The sequence below is a fragment of the Chiloscyllium punctatum genome, chromosome 15 (genome assembly GCF_047496795.1).
Source record: "Chiloscyllium punctatum isolate Juve2018m chromosome 15, sChiPun1.3, whole genome shotgun sequence".
NCBI classification, from domain to species: domain Eukaryota; kingdom Metazoa; phylum Chordata; class Chondrichthyes; order Orectolobiformes; family Hemiscylliidae; genus Chiloscyllium; species Chiloscyllium punctatum.
In genome coordinates this window covers 103,227,691-103,242,146 of record NC_092753.1, presented here as the reverse complement: position 1 = coordinate 103,242,146, position 14,456 = coordinate 103,227,691, and the positions used below count along the sequence as shown (strand labels likewise).

Here is a 14,456-nt window from a genome sequence, read left to right as displayed (position 1 = left end):
TTAAAGGGAGTGGAGATTGTGGGGGAGAGTGGGATTTGATTGGGTGGGATATTAAAGGGAGTGGAGATTGTGGGGAAGAGTGGGATTAGACTGGGTGGGATATTAAAGGGAGTGGAGATTGTGGGGGAGAGTGGGATTTGATTGGGTGGGATATTAAAGGGAGTGGAGATTGTGGGGAAGAGTGGGATTAGACTGGGTGGGATATTAAAGGAAGCGGGGAGTGAGGGGGAGAGTGGGATTAGACTGGGTGGGATATTAAAGGGAGTGGGGAGTGAGGGGGAGAGTGGGATTAGACTGGGTGGGATATTAAAGGGAGTGGAGATTGTGGGGGAGAGTGGGATTTGATTGGGTGGGATATTAAAGGGAGTGGAGATTGTGGGGAAGAGTGGGATTAGACTGGGTGGGATATTAAAGGAAGCGGGGAGTGAGGGGGAGAGTGGGATTAGACTGGGTGGGATATTAAAGGGAGTGGGGAGTGAGGGGGAGAGTGGGATTAGACTGGGTGGGATATTAAAGGGAGTGGGGAGTGAGGGGGAGAGTGGGATTAGACTGGGTGGGAAATTAAAGGGAGTGGGGAATGAGGGGGAGAGTGGGATTAGACTGGGTGGGATATTAAAGGGAGCAGGGAGTGAGGGGGAGAGTGGGATTAGACAGGGTGGGATATTAAAGGGAGCGGGCAGTGAGGGGGAGAGTGGGATTAGACTGGGTGGGATATTAAAGGGAGCAGGGAGTGAGGGGGGAGAGTGGGATTAGACTGGGTGGGATATTAAAGGGAGTGGGGAGTGAAGGGGAGAGTGGGATTAGACTGGGTGGGATATTAAAGGGAGTGGGGAGTGAAGGGGAGAGTGGGATTAGACTGGGTGGGATATTAAAGGGAGTGGGGAGTGAAGGGGAGAGTGGGATTAGACTGGGTGGGATATTAAAGGGAGTGGGGAGTGAAGGGGAGAGTGGGATTAGACTGGGTGGGATATTAAAGGGAGTGGGGAGTGAAGGGGAGAGTGGGATTAGACTGGGTGGGATATTAAAGGGAGCGGGGGAAGTGAGGTATTTCAGTTCTGGAATTGTCCACGGTGGTTGTGATGTATAAGGGGTTGCTACTGTGATTGGGAGTTGAGTGAAGGTGGTGCTGTTTCATTTTCAGTACACACTTTCTGAGGAGACCATTACATCTCTGAAACAACCAACCTTTGACATCTGGCTTTGGGAGGCCAATGAGGTCAGTGTGACCCTTTTACATCCGAAACCCTCCACCTCCAAATGTCCATCCTTACCCACCCCTCTGTGCCTCCCTTCAGCCCCACCTCCCTCCATCCTGGCCCCTTACACTCTGTCCCTGTTGATTGCCCTTTCTCCTCACCTGCTCCCCCTCCCCCACCATCCCTCTCCAAACCCTCATTTGAGGTTTAACATGTGGTAATTCTGCTGGATGGCAGCAAGGGGGCGCTCACAGCTCTTGCTCCATCCCTGGTTTAAAGTGGGAGCAGGAGGACGGTGCCGTAGGGTAGAGGGGGTAGATGGAGTGGGGAGTTGGGTCGGAGGGAGGTGGGTGGGATGCAAGTTTGTGAATATCTGGCCAACCCAGTCCTGCTCTTGATGCCATTCCCCATTCTGATTCTCCACCTGACCCTGGTGCCAATTCTAACCTTGATCCTAGTCCCTGCCCTGATCCTGTTCCTATTTCTGATCCTGATTTTGAACCTGATCTTACTCCTGGTCCTGGATATCGGAATCAGGCTCAGAGTAGGTCACTCAGCCCTTTGAGCTCACTCTGCCATTCTGTAAGATCAAAACTGATCTGAGTGTAACCACAAATTCACATTCCTGTCTATCCCTGATAACCTTTCACCCCTTTGCTTTGACAAGAATCTATCCACCTCGGCCTTGGAAATATTCTGGACTCTGCTTCCTTCATCTTTTTCAGGAAGAGAGCTCCAAGGACATTCGATCCTCAGAGAAAGACCACATCCCTCATCTCTGTTTGAAATGGGTGCCTCCTTTATTTTTAAACAGTGATCTCTCCTTCCAGATTCTTCCACAAGAGGAAACATTTCCTCAACAGCCTCTCGGTCATGTCCCCTCAGAACTCCAGGATCTGATTCAAATCATTCACCTCTGACTGCTCAAACCTCCCGGATACCAGCTGATCCAGCCTGGCATTCCCTCAGGAGACCATTTGCCAATTCCAGGGATTCTCTGAACTGCCTTTCACACATTTACAAATGGCTTCCATTTCTGTTTAATTTAAATTTCAAATATCCTCCCTTCCCATCACCCAATTCCCTACCAGCCCCTCACCTCTCTCTTCCATTCCTCTCATCAACCAACCAGGTTGTAGCGTTCACATGTATTCATCCATCCCACCCCAGATGTTAAGCTTTACTGGTCTATAGTTCCCAGGTTTTTCTTTGCATCCCTTCTTGAATAAGGTCACACTATTCACTCCCTCCGGTCTTCCAGGACCTCACCCGTGGCTAATGATGATGCAAAAATAACTGCCAGGGCCCACATAACTTCTTCTCTAACCTCTTGCAGTGTTCTTGGATCTATCCGGTCAGAACCTGGAAATTTTTCAATCTTCATACATTCTAATACATCCAACATCTCTGCTGTGGTATGGACTGTCCCCAAGATATCACCACTAACTTCCCCAAGTTCCAAGTCTATGTGTCTTTCTCTGTGGTAGGAACAGAGGAGAAATACTCATTGAGAACCTGGTCCATTTCCTGTGGTTCTACACATACATGTTCATTTGAGGGCTCTATTCTCTCTCTAGTTATTCTTTTTCCTTTAATATACTTAAAGAACCTCTTTGGATTCACTCTAATCTCAGCCACGGCTATCCTGTGCCCCCTTTTCACCCTCCTGATTTCCTCCTTCAGTAAATCCCTGTATTCCCTGTATATCTCCAGGGATTCCCTTGATCCCAGCTGCCTATACCTGAGCCATGCTTCCTTTTTTCTGGCCAAGCCTTTGATATCTCTTGTCATCCAGGGTTCCCTATTCCTATCAAACCTTGCCCTTCACCCTCACAGGAACATATTGACCTTGAACTCTAGCTATCTCACTTTTAAAGGCCTCCCACTTGCCGGAGGTCCCTTTGCCTGTAAACAAACTCCTCCAATCAATCCCTGCACGCTCCTGTCTAATTCCATCAAAATTTACCTTGCTCCAATTTAGAACTTGAATCTGTGGACCAGTTTTGTCCCTTCCATAATTATTTTAAAATTGATAGAACTATGGTTACTGGTCCCAAAGTGCTCCCTCTCTGTCATCTCAGTCACCTGTCCTGCCCTATTTCCCAAGAGTAGGTTGTGTTTAGCCCCTTCCCGTGTAGGACCCTCTGTATACTGCTTGGGGAAACCTTCCTGAACACACTTAACAAATGCCACTCCATCTAAGCCCTGAATGCTCTGGCAGTGCCTGTCTATGTTAGGAAAGTTAAAATCCCGTACTATGAGAACCCTATTGCTCCTCCAAGACTCCCCAATATCTCTGCAGATTGGAGCTGGTAGGTTTTTCTCAACACCCGCTCAGACCCCACGGGAACTTGGTGAAAATATTTCATGTCTGCCTTGTTTTTAGTTCAGAACCTGACACTCAGTCTGGGTTTTCTTGGTTGTTATTCAGGGGGTGATTACTTTGAGAAAAATGAACTAATCTGAAGCAGAAAGGTCCCATTCAGTTCATGATGTCTGTGCTGCCATTTGTACAATTTCTCAAAAACAAAAATTATTTTAAGTCTAGATTAACATGAACAGAATTCAGTCATCACACACACTCACACACACACACACACTCGCTCACACTCGCTCTCTCTCACTCTCTTCCACACACACACTCGCTGTCTCACTCACACACACAGCACACTCTCTGTCTCACTCTCTGTCTCACTCTCTTACACACACACACACTCTCTGTCTCACTCTCTTACACACACACACTCTCTCTGTCTCACTCTCTTCCACACACACACACACCCCTCCACTCTCTGTCTCTCAGCGTCTCTGCAACAGAATGAACCCAATGATATTCTTTTTGCTCTGCAGATGCTCAGTTGTTTGGAACACATGTACCACAGCCTGGGGTTGGTCAAAGATTTCAACATCAACCCTGTCACTCTGAAGAGGTGGCTGGTAAGAATGGATTGAGGGTCAGTACTGACAGAGGGCCACACTGTCGGACGGTCAGTTTCTGGTCAATGGCAACCAGCAGGAAGTTGAAACCTGGGGATTCAGTGATGGTTAATGCCATATAATGTGAAGGGGCAATGGTTAGATTCTCTATTCTCTCTGCCATCAGAACATTAGCTGGAGGCTGTGAATTAGTCCAGTGATAATACCCAATACTGCAACACTTCCCAATAAATACAGCGGGGTGGGGGCAGGGGGGGTGGGGGCGGGGTACTGGGGTCAATGTCAGGTAATGGGAGGTATGGTGGAGGGGTGGGGGGGAGGTTACAGGGGGGTGTTTGGGGGAGGGTACATGGGTCTGCGATGTGTCTCTGACTGGGTTGTAACTTTTTTTTCCCTAAAGCTCCGTGTTGAGGGGAGTTACCGAAACAATCCGTTCCATAACTTCAGGCACTGTTTCTGTGTCACTCAGATGATGTACAGTGTTATCTCCATCTGTAACCTGCAGGTTGGGAATTACCCCACAATCCGGGGCAGGGGGTGGGAGGGAGAGGGGGAGTCCTGTGGGGATGTGGGGGGAAGGGGGGTCCTGTGGGGATGTGAGGGGAGGGGTAAGGGGGATCCTGTGGGGATGTGGGGGGAGGGGGAAGGGGGATCCTGTGGGGATGTGGGGGGAGGGGGAAGGGGGGTCCTGTGGGGATGTGGGGGGAGGGGGAAGGGGGGTCCTGTAGGGATGTGGGGGGAGGGGGAAGGGGGATCCTGTAGGGATGTGGGGGGAGGGGGAAGGGGGGTCCTGTGGGGATGTGGGGGGAGGGGGAAGGGGGGTCCTGTGGGGATGTGGGGGGAGGGGGAAGGGGGGTCCTGTAGGGATGTGGGAGGCGGGAGAAGGTGGGTCCTGTGGGAATGTGAGGTGGGGAAGAGGGTTCCGGTGGGGTATGGGGGGAAGGGGGGGGCTCCTGTGTGGATGTGGGGGGAGGGGGAAGGGGGATCCTGTGGGGATGTGGGGGGAGGGGGAAGGGGGATCCTGTAGGGATGTGGGGGGAGGGGGAAGGGGGATCCTGTAGGGATGTGGGGGGAGGGGGAAGGGGGATCCTGTGGGGATGTGAGGTGGGGAAGAGGGTTCCGGTGGGGTATGGGGGGAAAGGGGGGGGCTCCTGTGTGGATGTGGGGGGTGGGGGAAGGGGGGCTCCAGTGGATCCTGTGGGGGGAGGGGGTCCTGTGGGGACGTAGAGTGGGGAAGGGGTGGGTTCTGTGGGGATGTGGGGACAAGGGGGTGCTGGAGTCTCCCAGGGTGGCAATGCTGTGTTCCTGGGGGCAGGGGTGTCCTGCAGACAACCAGGGGTAATGTCCCCAGGGGTGTTGGTGGCAGTGTTGGGACGTGGAGGTAATCCCAGGGGGGTGCAGTGAGGGTCAGTCTCTGAGCAACTCTGTCTCTGTTTCAGGAGAAGTTCTCACAGGTCGACATCCTGACCCTGATCAGTGCCGCTGTCTGTCATGACCTCGACCACCCGGGGTACAACAACAGGTGAGGCAGCCTGACCTCAACACCCCGACACACACCCCAATACCCGCAACACCCCCAAACACCCTGACACACGCCGCAACACTCGCAACACTCTCCAACACCCTGACACAGACCCCAACACCTGCAACTCCCCCAACACCCGCAACTCCCTAAACACGCGAAACTCCCCCAACACCCTGACACACGCCGCAACACTCGCAACACTCTCCAACACCCTGACACAGACCCCAACACCTGCAACTCCCCCAACACCCGCAACTCCCTAAACACGCGAAACTCCCCCAACACCCTGACACACACCCCAACACCCGCAACACCCCAACACCCTGACACACCCCAACACCCGCAACACCCCAAACACCCTGACACACACCCCAACACCCGCAACACCCCAACACCCTGACACACCCCAACACCCGCAACACCCCAAACACCCTGACACACACCCCAACACCCACAACACCCCAAACACCCTGACACACACCCCAACACCCACAACACCGCCAACACCCTGACACACACCCCAACACCCGCAACTCCCCCAAACACCCAGACACACACCCCAACACCCGCAACACCCCAACACCCTGACACACACCCCAACACCCACAACACCGCCAACACCCTGACACACACCCCAACACCCGCAACACCCCAACACCCTGACACACACCCCAACACCCGCAACACCCCAACACCCTGACACACGCCCCAACACCTGCAACTCCCCCAACACGCTGACACACACCCCAACACCCACAACTCCCCCAACAGCCTGACACACACCCCAACACCCACAACACCCCAACACCCTGACACACACCCCAACACCCACAACACCCCAAACACCCTGACACACACCCCAACACCCACAACACCCCAACACCCTGACACACACCCCAACACCCGCAACACCCCAAACACCCTGACACACACCCCAACACCCACAACACCCCCAACACCCTGACACACACCCCAACACCCACAACTCCCCCAACACCCTGACACACCCCCAACACCCGCAACACCCCAAACACCCTGACACACCCCGCAACACCCGCAACACCGTCCAACACTCTGACACACCGCCCAACACCTGCAACAGCCCGACACACACCCCAACACCTACAACAGCCCGACACACACCCCAACACCTACAACAGCCCGACACACACCCCAACACCTGCAACACCCTCCAAGGCTCTGACACAGACCCCAACACCCGTAACATCACTCAACACCCTGATTCACACCCAAACACCCCCCAACACCCTGACTCACACCCCAACACCCGCCACACCCTCCAACACTGACACACCCCCCAACACGTGCAACTCCCTTCAACACCCTGACACATAACCCAACACCCTGACACACACCCCAACCCCCTCAACACCCTGACACACACCCCAACCCCCGCAACACCCCCCAACATCCTGACACATACCCCAACACCAGCAACTCCCCCAACACCCTGACACACACCCCAACACCCGCAACGCCCCAACACCCTGACCCACTCCCCAACACCCCAATCCCTGACACCCCAACACCTGCCACACCCCCAACTCCCTGACACACACACAACACCCCAATCCCCAACACCCCAATCCCTGACACCCCAACACCCCCAACTCCCTGATCCACCCACAACACCCCAATCTCTGACACCCTAACACCCACCAACACCTTGCCCCCCCAACACCCTCAATCCCTAACCACCCCAACACCCTGACCCACGCCCCAACACCCCAATCCCTGACACCCCAACACCCCCCAACCCTGACCCCCCCCCAACAACCTGATCCATCCCTCACACCCCCAATCCCTGACCCAACCCGCAATCTCTGACTCCCCCACCACGCTCCCATACATCCCAATATTCTGTATTCCCGGAAACTCAGTGGACGATGGTCAGTGAGTGGACATCAGTCAGAGAGTGGACATTGGTCAGTGAGTGTACAATGGTCAGTGAGTGGATGATGGACAGTGAGCGAATGATGGTCAGTGAGTGGACAATGTCAGTGAATGGACGATGGAGAGTGAGTGGAAGATGGACAGTGAGTGGACGATGGACTATGATTGGACAATGGACAGTGATTGGACATTGGTCAGTGAGTGGACAATGGACAGTGAATGGATGATGGCCAATGAGTGGATAATGGTCACTGAGTGGACATTGGTCAATGGTTGGACATGGGTCATTGAGTGGATGATGGTCAGTGAGTGGATGATGGTCAGTGAGTGGACATTTGATCAGTGAGTGAACGATGGTCAGTGAGTGGACAATGAACAGTGAGTGGACAATGGACAGTGAGTGGACGATGGTCAGTGAGTGAATGATGGTCAGTGAGTGGACAATGAACAGTGAGTGGACAATGGACAGTGAGTGGATGATGGTCAGTGAGTGAATGATGGTCAGTGAGTGGTCATTGGTCAGTGAGTGGACGATGGACAGTGAGTGAACAATGGAGAGTGAGTGGACGATGGTCAGTGAGTGGTCATTGGTCAGTGAGTGGACGATGGTCAGTGAGTGGTCATTGGTCAGTGAGTGGAACCCACCCCCGCCCAGGGAAATTCAGGTCCTCAGTTAAAAAAGTCTGCAAAATTTCACAAAATAAAATCCTGTGGCTTCCTGGAAATTAAAATGCAATGAGTGAGTGTGGCTCTGACAGTGTGGAGGGGGTGGGGCAGTGAGTGCAGAGTGAACATTTTAATGCAGACTAAGATATAAAGTTTACTGTGATCACACGTTGGTTATCTCTCTCCAGTTTCTGATAATGGGTCAGACCCAACACAAAACATAACTCTGTTTCTTACAGCCTTTCTGCAGCACATTCTGAGTTTATTCTGGGTCTGTTGTTGATGGTGTTTAGAAGGATGAGGGGGTATCTGACTGAAACTTACCAAATACTGTGAGCCCTGGATAGACATGGAGAAGATGTTCCCATCAGGAGGAGAGACTAGGACCTGAGGGCACAGCCTCAGAGTGAGGGGACAATCCTTTGGAATGGAGATGAGGAGGACTTTCTTCAACCAGAGGGTGGGGTGTCTACGGAACATTGCCACAGGGGATTGTGGAGGCCAGGTCATATTTAAGACAGAAATAGATAATTTCTTGATTAGTAACAGGATCAAGGGTTACAGTGAGAAGGCAGGAGTCAGGTTCAGAAAAAGATCAGTGATTGATTGGCAGAGCAGAATAGATGGGCAGAAGAGCCTAATTCTGTTCCTACATCTTATGGTCTTATTATTGATGGATGTTTGATTAAGGAGGATGTTGAGAAGGTTTTGGAATGGAGTAAGGATATAAATCAGTTATGACCTGATGGATCATGGAACAGGCTGGAGAGGAAGGATGGCCTATCAGCGATGAGCTGAAGTGGCTAGTTATGAGGGGCTGGGTACTCAGTCACTGGGATCAGCGATACTGCCTGACCTGCTTCTGTTTGCATCCAGTTACCAGATAAACGCTCGCACTGATCTCGCGGTCCGTTACAATGACATCTCACCCCTTGAGAACCATCACTGTGCTGTTGCATTCCAAATCTCCTCCCAGCCCGAGTGTAACATTTTCAGCAACATGGACCCTGAGATCTTCAAGCAGGTCCGTCAGGTGAGCAACGAGGGTGAACACAGACAGGCTCCTACTCCTGTGCAGTCAGCTGTACAATGACAGGAGACCATTCAGCCCCTAGTTGCTAGGTCACCATTCAATGGGATCATGGGTGATCTGCAAACAAACTTCATTGATAGTCCCAGGTTCGATTCCCGCCTCAGGCGACTCTCTGTGTGGAGTTTGCACATTCTCCCCATGTCTGTGTGGGTTTCCTCTGGGTGCTCCAGTTTCCTCCTACAGTCCAAAGATATGCAGGTTAGGTGAATTGGCCACGCTAAATTCCCCGTAGTGTTAGGTGCCACAAGGAATTAATTTCGTTTTCTGTTTGGTGTCTCCGCCAAAGCTGAATCTAAACTTTGATTCTGCAAATCAAGATCATTTCTCAACATTGCACTGATCACATCCTTTATTAACAAAGCCACCTCACCATTGTTGCCTTCTCTCCTGTTTGTTCCAAATGTCGAATACCTTTAAAATTACACTCCCAGCTGTGGTCATTTTGTGAACGTGTCTTTGGAATGGTCAGATTGTACTTTGTTTCTATTTGTTTCTCTCAATTTATCTGTCATGTTTGGAACACTATGAACATTTGGATGAACAGTCTTAAATTCTATCCCTTTTACCATTTTCCCTGCTATTTTTCCAATTGCAAATGAACCTGATGTTTGTACACTCTTTCCCTATCACATGCTGCTCAGCACTACCTCTGGAGTAGTATTTTTGAGGCCTGTAATCCCTGATCTTAATTCCTGTAGATGATTTTCTTATGGTCCAAGGAGTAATACAGAGATTATCATCATTTTCCCTCAGCAGAACCTCAATCTTACTCTTGTACATCGCTGGTACCGATGCAGTCCACACATCCTCTCCCAAATTTCTGTGTAGTCCCTGGCATGAAGATGCACAGCCCCTTTAGGATTCTCCCCCTCAGCTGCAAACAGGAGGTATCTGCCTCACTAACTACTGTGTCCCATACCTCTCACTGAATAAACCTCCACACCAATTTGCTGGGATCAGTTTGTGAACTCTCTCTGCAGCCTCTGCTCTTGACAGGATAGGTTGTAAAAACCTTGAATCTTTCGGGCAACTGGGGAGGCTAGAGGTCCTGCATTGCTGTAGCAGCCTCTTACAGTCAAAGGCCCCTGGCCTATGCAGAGCCAATCTGAAAAGGAAGGACACGTGCCTTTTTCCCATTTCGATGTTTTACAGTGTGCAAAGTTCATACTCTGTGATAGTAACTCCTGATCTAAAGCTCCTCAATTAATAACATTATTCAGATTAATATCTTATTTTTTTACAATGAGAGTGATGGTGTTTTTATGGGATGGGAGTGGGGGGATGGTGATGGTATTGACAGGATTGGTGTTTTCACTGGGCTGTCTCCAGAAAGGAATTGGCTCAGGGAGGGACAGGAAGAAGACGACATTTCAGGGATGTGTCTACTATTTCTGATGGTCAGCGGTCTCTCTGTGTCCGTATATGACTCTCTCTGCTTATCTGTGTGTGTATGTGTCTGCCTGTCTGTATTTGTCTGTCTGTATGTGTGTCTGCCTGTCTGTATTTGTCTGTATGTGTGCATGCCTGTGTGTCTGTGCTTGTACCTGTATGTGCCTGTGTGTCTATGCCTGTGTGTGTATGTTTTTACCTGTCTGTGTCTGTGTGCACATCTGTGCCTGTGTGTGTCTGTCTGTCTGTGTGTGTGTGTGTGTGCATCTGTGAGTCTGCATGTCTGTCTTGTCTGTCTGTGTGCCTGTGTGTGTCTGTGTCTCTGGCTGTGCGCGCTTGTGTGTGTCTGTCTGTCTGTGCGCCTGTGTGTCTGTGTCTCTGTCTGGCTGTGCGTGCCTGTGTGTCTGTGTGCTTGTATGTGTCTGTCTGTCGGTGTGCCTGAGTGGGTCTCTGTCTCTGTCTGACTGTGCGTACCTGTGTGTGTGTTCGTGTCTGTGTGTGTCTCTGTCTCTGTCTGACTGTGCGTGCCTGTGTGTGTGTTTGTGCCTGTGTGTCTGTGTCTGTCTGTGTGCTTGTGTGTGTGTGTTTGTGCCTGTGTGTGTCTGTGACTCTGTCTGACTGTGTGTGCCTCTGTGTGTCTGTCTGTCTGTGTGCCTGTGTGTGTGTGTGTTTGTGCCTGTGTGTGTCTGTGTCTCTGTCTGACTGTGCCTGTGTGTATCTGTCTGTGTGCCTATGTGTGTCTGTGTCTCTGTCTGGCTGTGCATGCCTGTGTGTGGGTGTGTCTGTTCGTGTGTGTGTGTCTGCCTGTACACCTGTGTCTGCATATGTGTGCCTGTGTGTCTCTGTCTGTGTGCCTCTGTGTCTGTGTGCCCGTGTGTGACTGTCTGTCTGTCTGGCTTTGTGTGCCTGTGTGTGTGTGCCTGGGTGTCTGTGTGCCTGTGTGTGTCTGTGTCGCTGTTTGGCTGTGCATGCCTGTGTGTGTATGCCTGTGTGTGTGTCTCTGTCTGTGTGCTTGTGTGGGTGTGTCTGTATGCCTGTGTGCCTGTGTGTGTGTCTCTGTGTGTCTGTGTGTGTCTGTGTCTCTGTTTGGCTGTGTGTGCCTGTGTGTGTGTGTCCGTCTGTGTGCCTGTATGTGTGTCTCTGTCTGTCTGTGTGCCTGTGTGGATGTCTCTGTCTGTCTATGTCCCTGTGTGGGTGTGTCTGTATGTCTGTTTACCTGTGTGTGTGTCTCTGTGTGCCTATGTGCCTGTCTGTGTGTGTGTGTCTGTCTATGTGCCTGTCTGTCTGTGTGCCTATGTGTGTGTCTGTCTGTGTGTCTCTGTGTGTATGTGTGTCTGTCTGTGTGCCTGTGTGGGTGTGTCTGTATGTCTGTGTGCCTGTGTGGGTTTCTCTGTCTGTCTGTGTGCCTGTGTGTGTCTGTCTGTCTGTGTGTCTGTGTGTGTCTGTCTGTCTGTGTGCCTATCTGTCTGTGTGCCTGTGTGTGTGTCTGTCTGTGTGCCTCTGTGTGTGTGTGTGCCTGTGTGTGTATGTGTGTCTGTCTGTGTGCCTGTGTGTGTGTGTGTCTGTGTGGTGTGTGTGTGTCTGTCTGTGTGGTCTGTGTGTGTCTGTCTGTGTGCCTCTGTATATGTTTGTCTGTCTGTGTGCCCGTGTGTGTGTCTCTGTCTGTCTGTGTGCCTGTGTATCTGTCTGTCTGTGTGTGTGTGTCTGTCTGTGTGCCTGTGTGTGTGTCTGTGCGGGGGTGTCTGTCTGTCTGTGTGCCTGTATGTGTCTGTCTGTGTGTCTCTGTGTGTGTGTCTGTGTGCCTGTGTGTCTGTCTGTCTGTGTGGTGTGTGTGTGGTCTGTGTGTGTCTAACTGTGTGCCTCTGTGTGTGTCTGTCTGTCTGTGTGCCCGTGTGTGTGTCTCTGTCTGTCTGTGTGCCTGTGTGTGTCTGTGTGTGTGTCTGTCTGTGTGCCTGTGTGTGTGTCTGTGCGGGTGTGTCTGTCTGTCTGAGTGCCTGTATGTGTCTGTCTGTGTGCCTGCGTGTGTGTGCCTGTGTGTCTGTCTGTGTGCCTCTGTGTGTGTCTCTCTGTCTGTCTGTGCACCTGTCTGTCTGTGTGTGTCTGTGTCTGTCTGTGTGTGTCTGTGTCTGTGTGTCTGTGTGTCTGTCTGTGTGTGTCTGTGTGTCTGTGTCTGTGTGTCTGTGTCTGTTTCTGTGTCTGTGTGTGTGTGTGTGTGCCTGACGCCGGTTCCAGGGGATCATCAATCTGATTCTAGCGACTGACATGGCCCGGCATGGCGAGATCCTTGACAACTTCAAACAGAAAATCGAAAACTTTGACTTCTCGAATGAGGAAGATGTGACATGTGTAAGTAACAAACTGAACCAGTGGAGTAACAGAAAGCAGTTCTAAGATTCTGGGCTGCATTTAAACTTGAATTGAAGGTTTAAGCCAATGACAATGAGAGATGGAGTTCAGGTATTCTGAGTAAACATGGAGCATTGTGACATTGGTCTGTTTTGGGACTTCAATCTTGGCTCTTTGTTCCTGTGTATTGAAGCCAGACAAGCCCCAGGCCAGGTTCACTCTCTCGTTGGATGCTGCCTGAACTGCTGTGCTCTTCCAGCACCACTAATCCAGGTTCACTCTCACCAGCCCCTGAGTAGATTCTGATTGGTTTATTACAAAGTTATAGGAGAAAGTGAGGACTGCAGATGCTGGAGATCAGAGCTGAAAATGTGTTGCTGGAAAAGCGCAGCAGGTCAGGCAGCATCCAAGGAACAGGAGAATTGACGTTTCGGGCATGAGATTCCTGAAGAAGGGCTCATGCCCGAAACGTCGATTCTCCTGCTCCTTTGATGCTGCCTGACCTGCTGCGCTTTTCCAGCAACACATTTTCAGCTTATTACAAAGTTATGGTCAGTTTCGGATTGGCTGATTGGTTTGTTTAAGAATAAGTGGCTGGTTAGTGGTGCTGCCTGAGGCCATTCACCTGACTCCAAGATGGTTTGTCATTGCCCTGGTGTCAGGGTCACAGATACGTTACAGGACACGGGGCAGGGCGGTGGGGGGGGGGGGAGGTGGGGTGAGATTTTGGTCACCATGGTCCCAGTGGCAGGTACAAAGAGGGATAAGATCCATCGAATAGAGTCAGGACTGAAACTGAAAACAGGATCTCAAGATAGCTTCTGAACCATGAGCTGGTGAGAATCCAAACAGGAAGATTGAGTCAGTGACGATGGATAAACTTTGCAGGAGAGAGGGCTTTAGGTTTCTGGGACAGCTGGAGTTATGACCCAGTTGAGAAAGTGCCTGATTCTCATGCTCCACTACTGCCAGAGTCAACACAAAACGTGATGGTTTTACTGAATCAAAAAGTCCCCGATTTAACTGTCTGATTACATCAAGCAAACAGAAAACCCTGACATGTTTCCTGGACTAGACATGAACTACTGTTTATTAAAGTGAATAAGGTGTAGCCACAGTATCGACATGTCCACTTGAAAACAGTCACATGACTGGGCAGAGTTAACATGAATTCATAAAAAGGGAAATCCTGTTTTACAAATCAACTGGAATTCTTTGAGGATGTAACCAGTAGCGTTGATAAGGGGAACCCAATGGTTGGGATTTCAATAAGATTAGCATGAAAAATGAAAGTGTATGGGATTGGGGTTAGTGTATCGACATGGAGAGAGATGGCAGACAGGATTCAATGGGTCTTTTACTGAGTGTCATCCAGTGACTGACGGGGTAC

The 14,456-nt window shown here is 50.9% G+C and overlaps 1 protein-coding gene across 3 annotated transcripts in view; it reads left to right on the top strand.

Moving 5' to 3' along the window:
• Positions 1 to 14,456, top strand: part of pde9aa (phosphodiesterase 9aa) — a 54,804-nt gene that overhangs the window by 20,985 nt on the left and 19,363 nt on the right. For 2 of the 3 annotated variants that reach the window (XM_072585829.1, XM_072585827.1), the window contains exons 9-14: positions 1,142 to 1,216; positions 4,047 to 4,133; positions 4,534 to 4,638; positions 5,573 to 5,655; positions 9,115 to 9,271; positions 12,953 to 13,066. In XM_072585829.1, coding sequence (XP_072441930.1) covers positions 1,142 to 1,216; positions 4,047 to 4,133; positions 4,534 to 4,638; positions 5,573 to 5,655; positions 9,115 to 9,271; positions 12,953 to 13,066 — 621 coding nt within the window. The remainder of the gene's footprint in view (positions 1 to 1,141; positions 1,217 to 4,046; positions 4,134 to 4,533; positions 4,639 to 5,572; positions 5,656 to 9,114; positions 9,272 to 12,952; positions 13,067 to 14,456) is intronic. The other variant, XM_072585828.1, reaches the window with a different exon arrangement.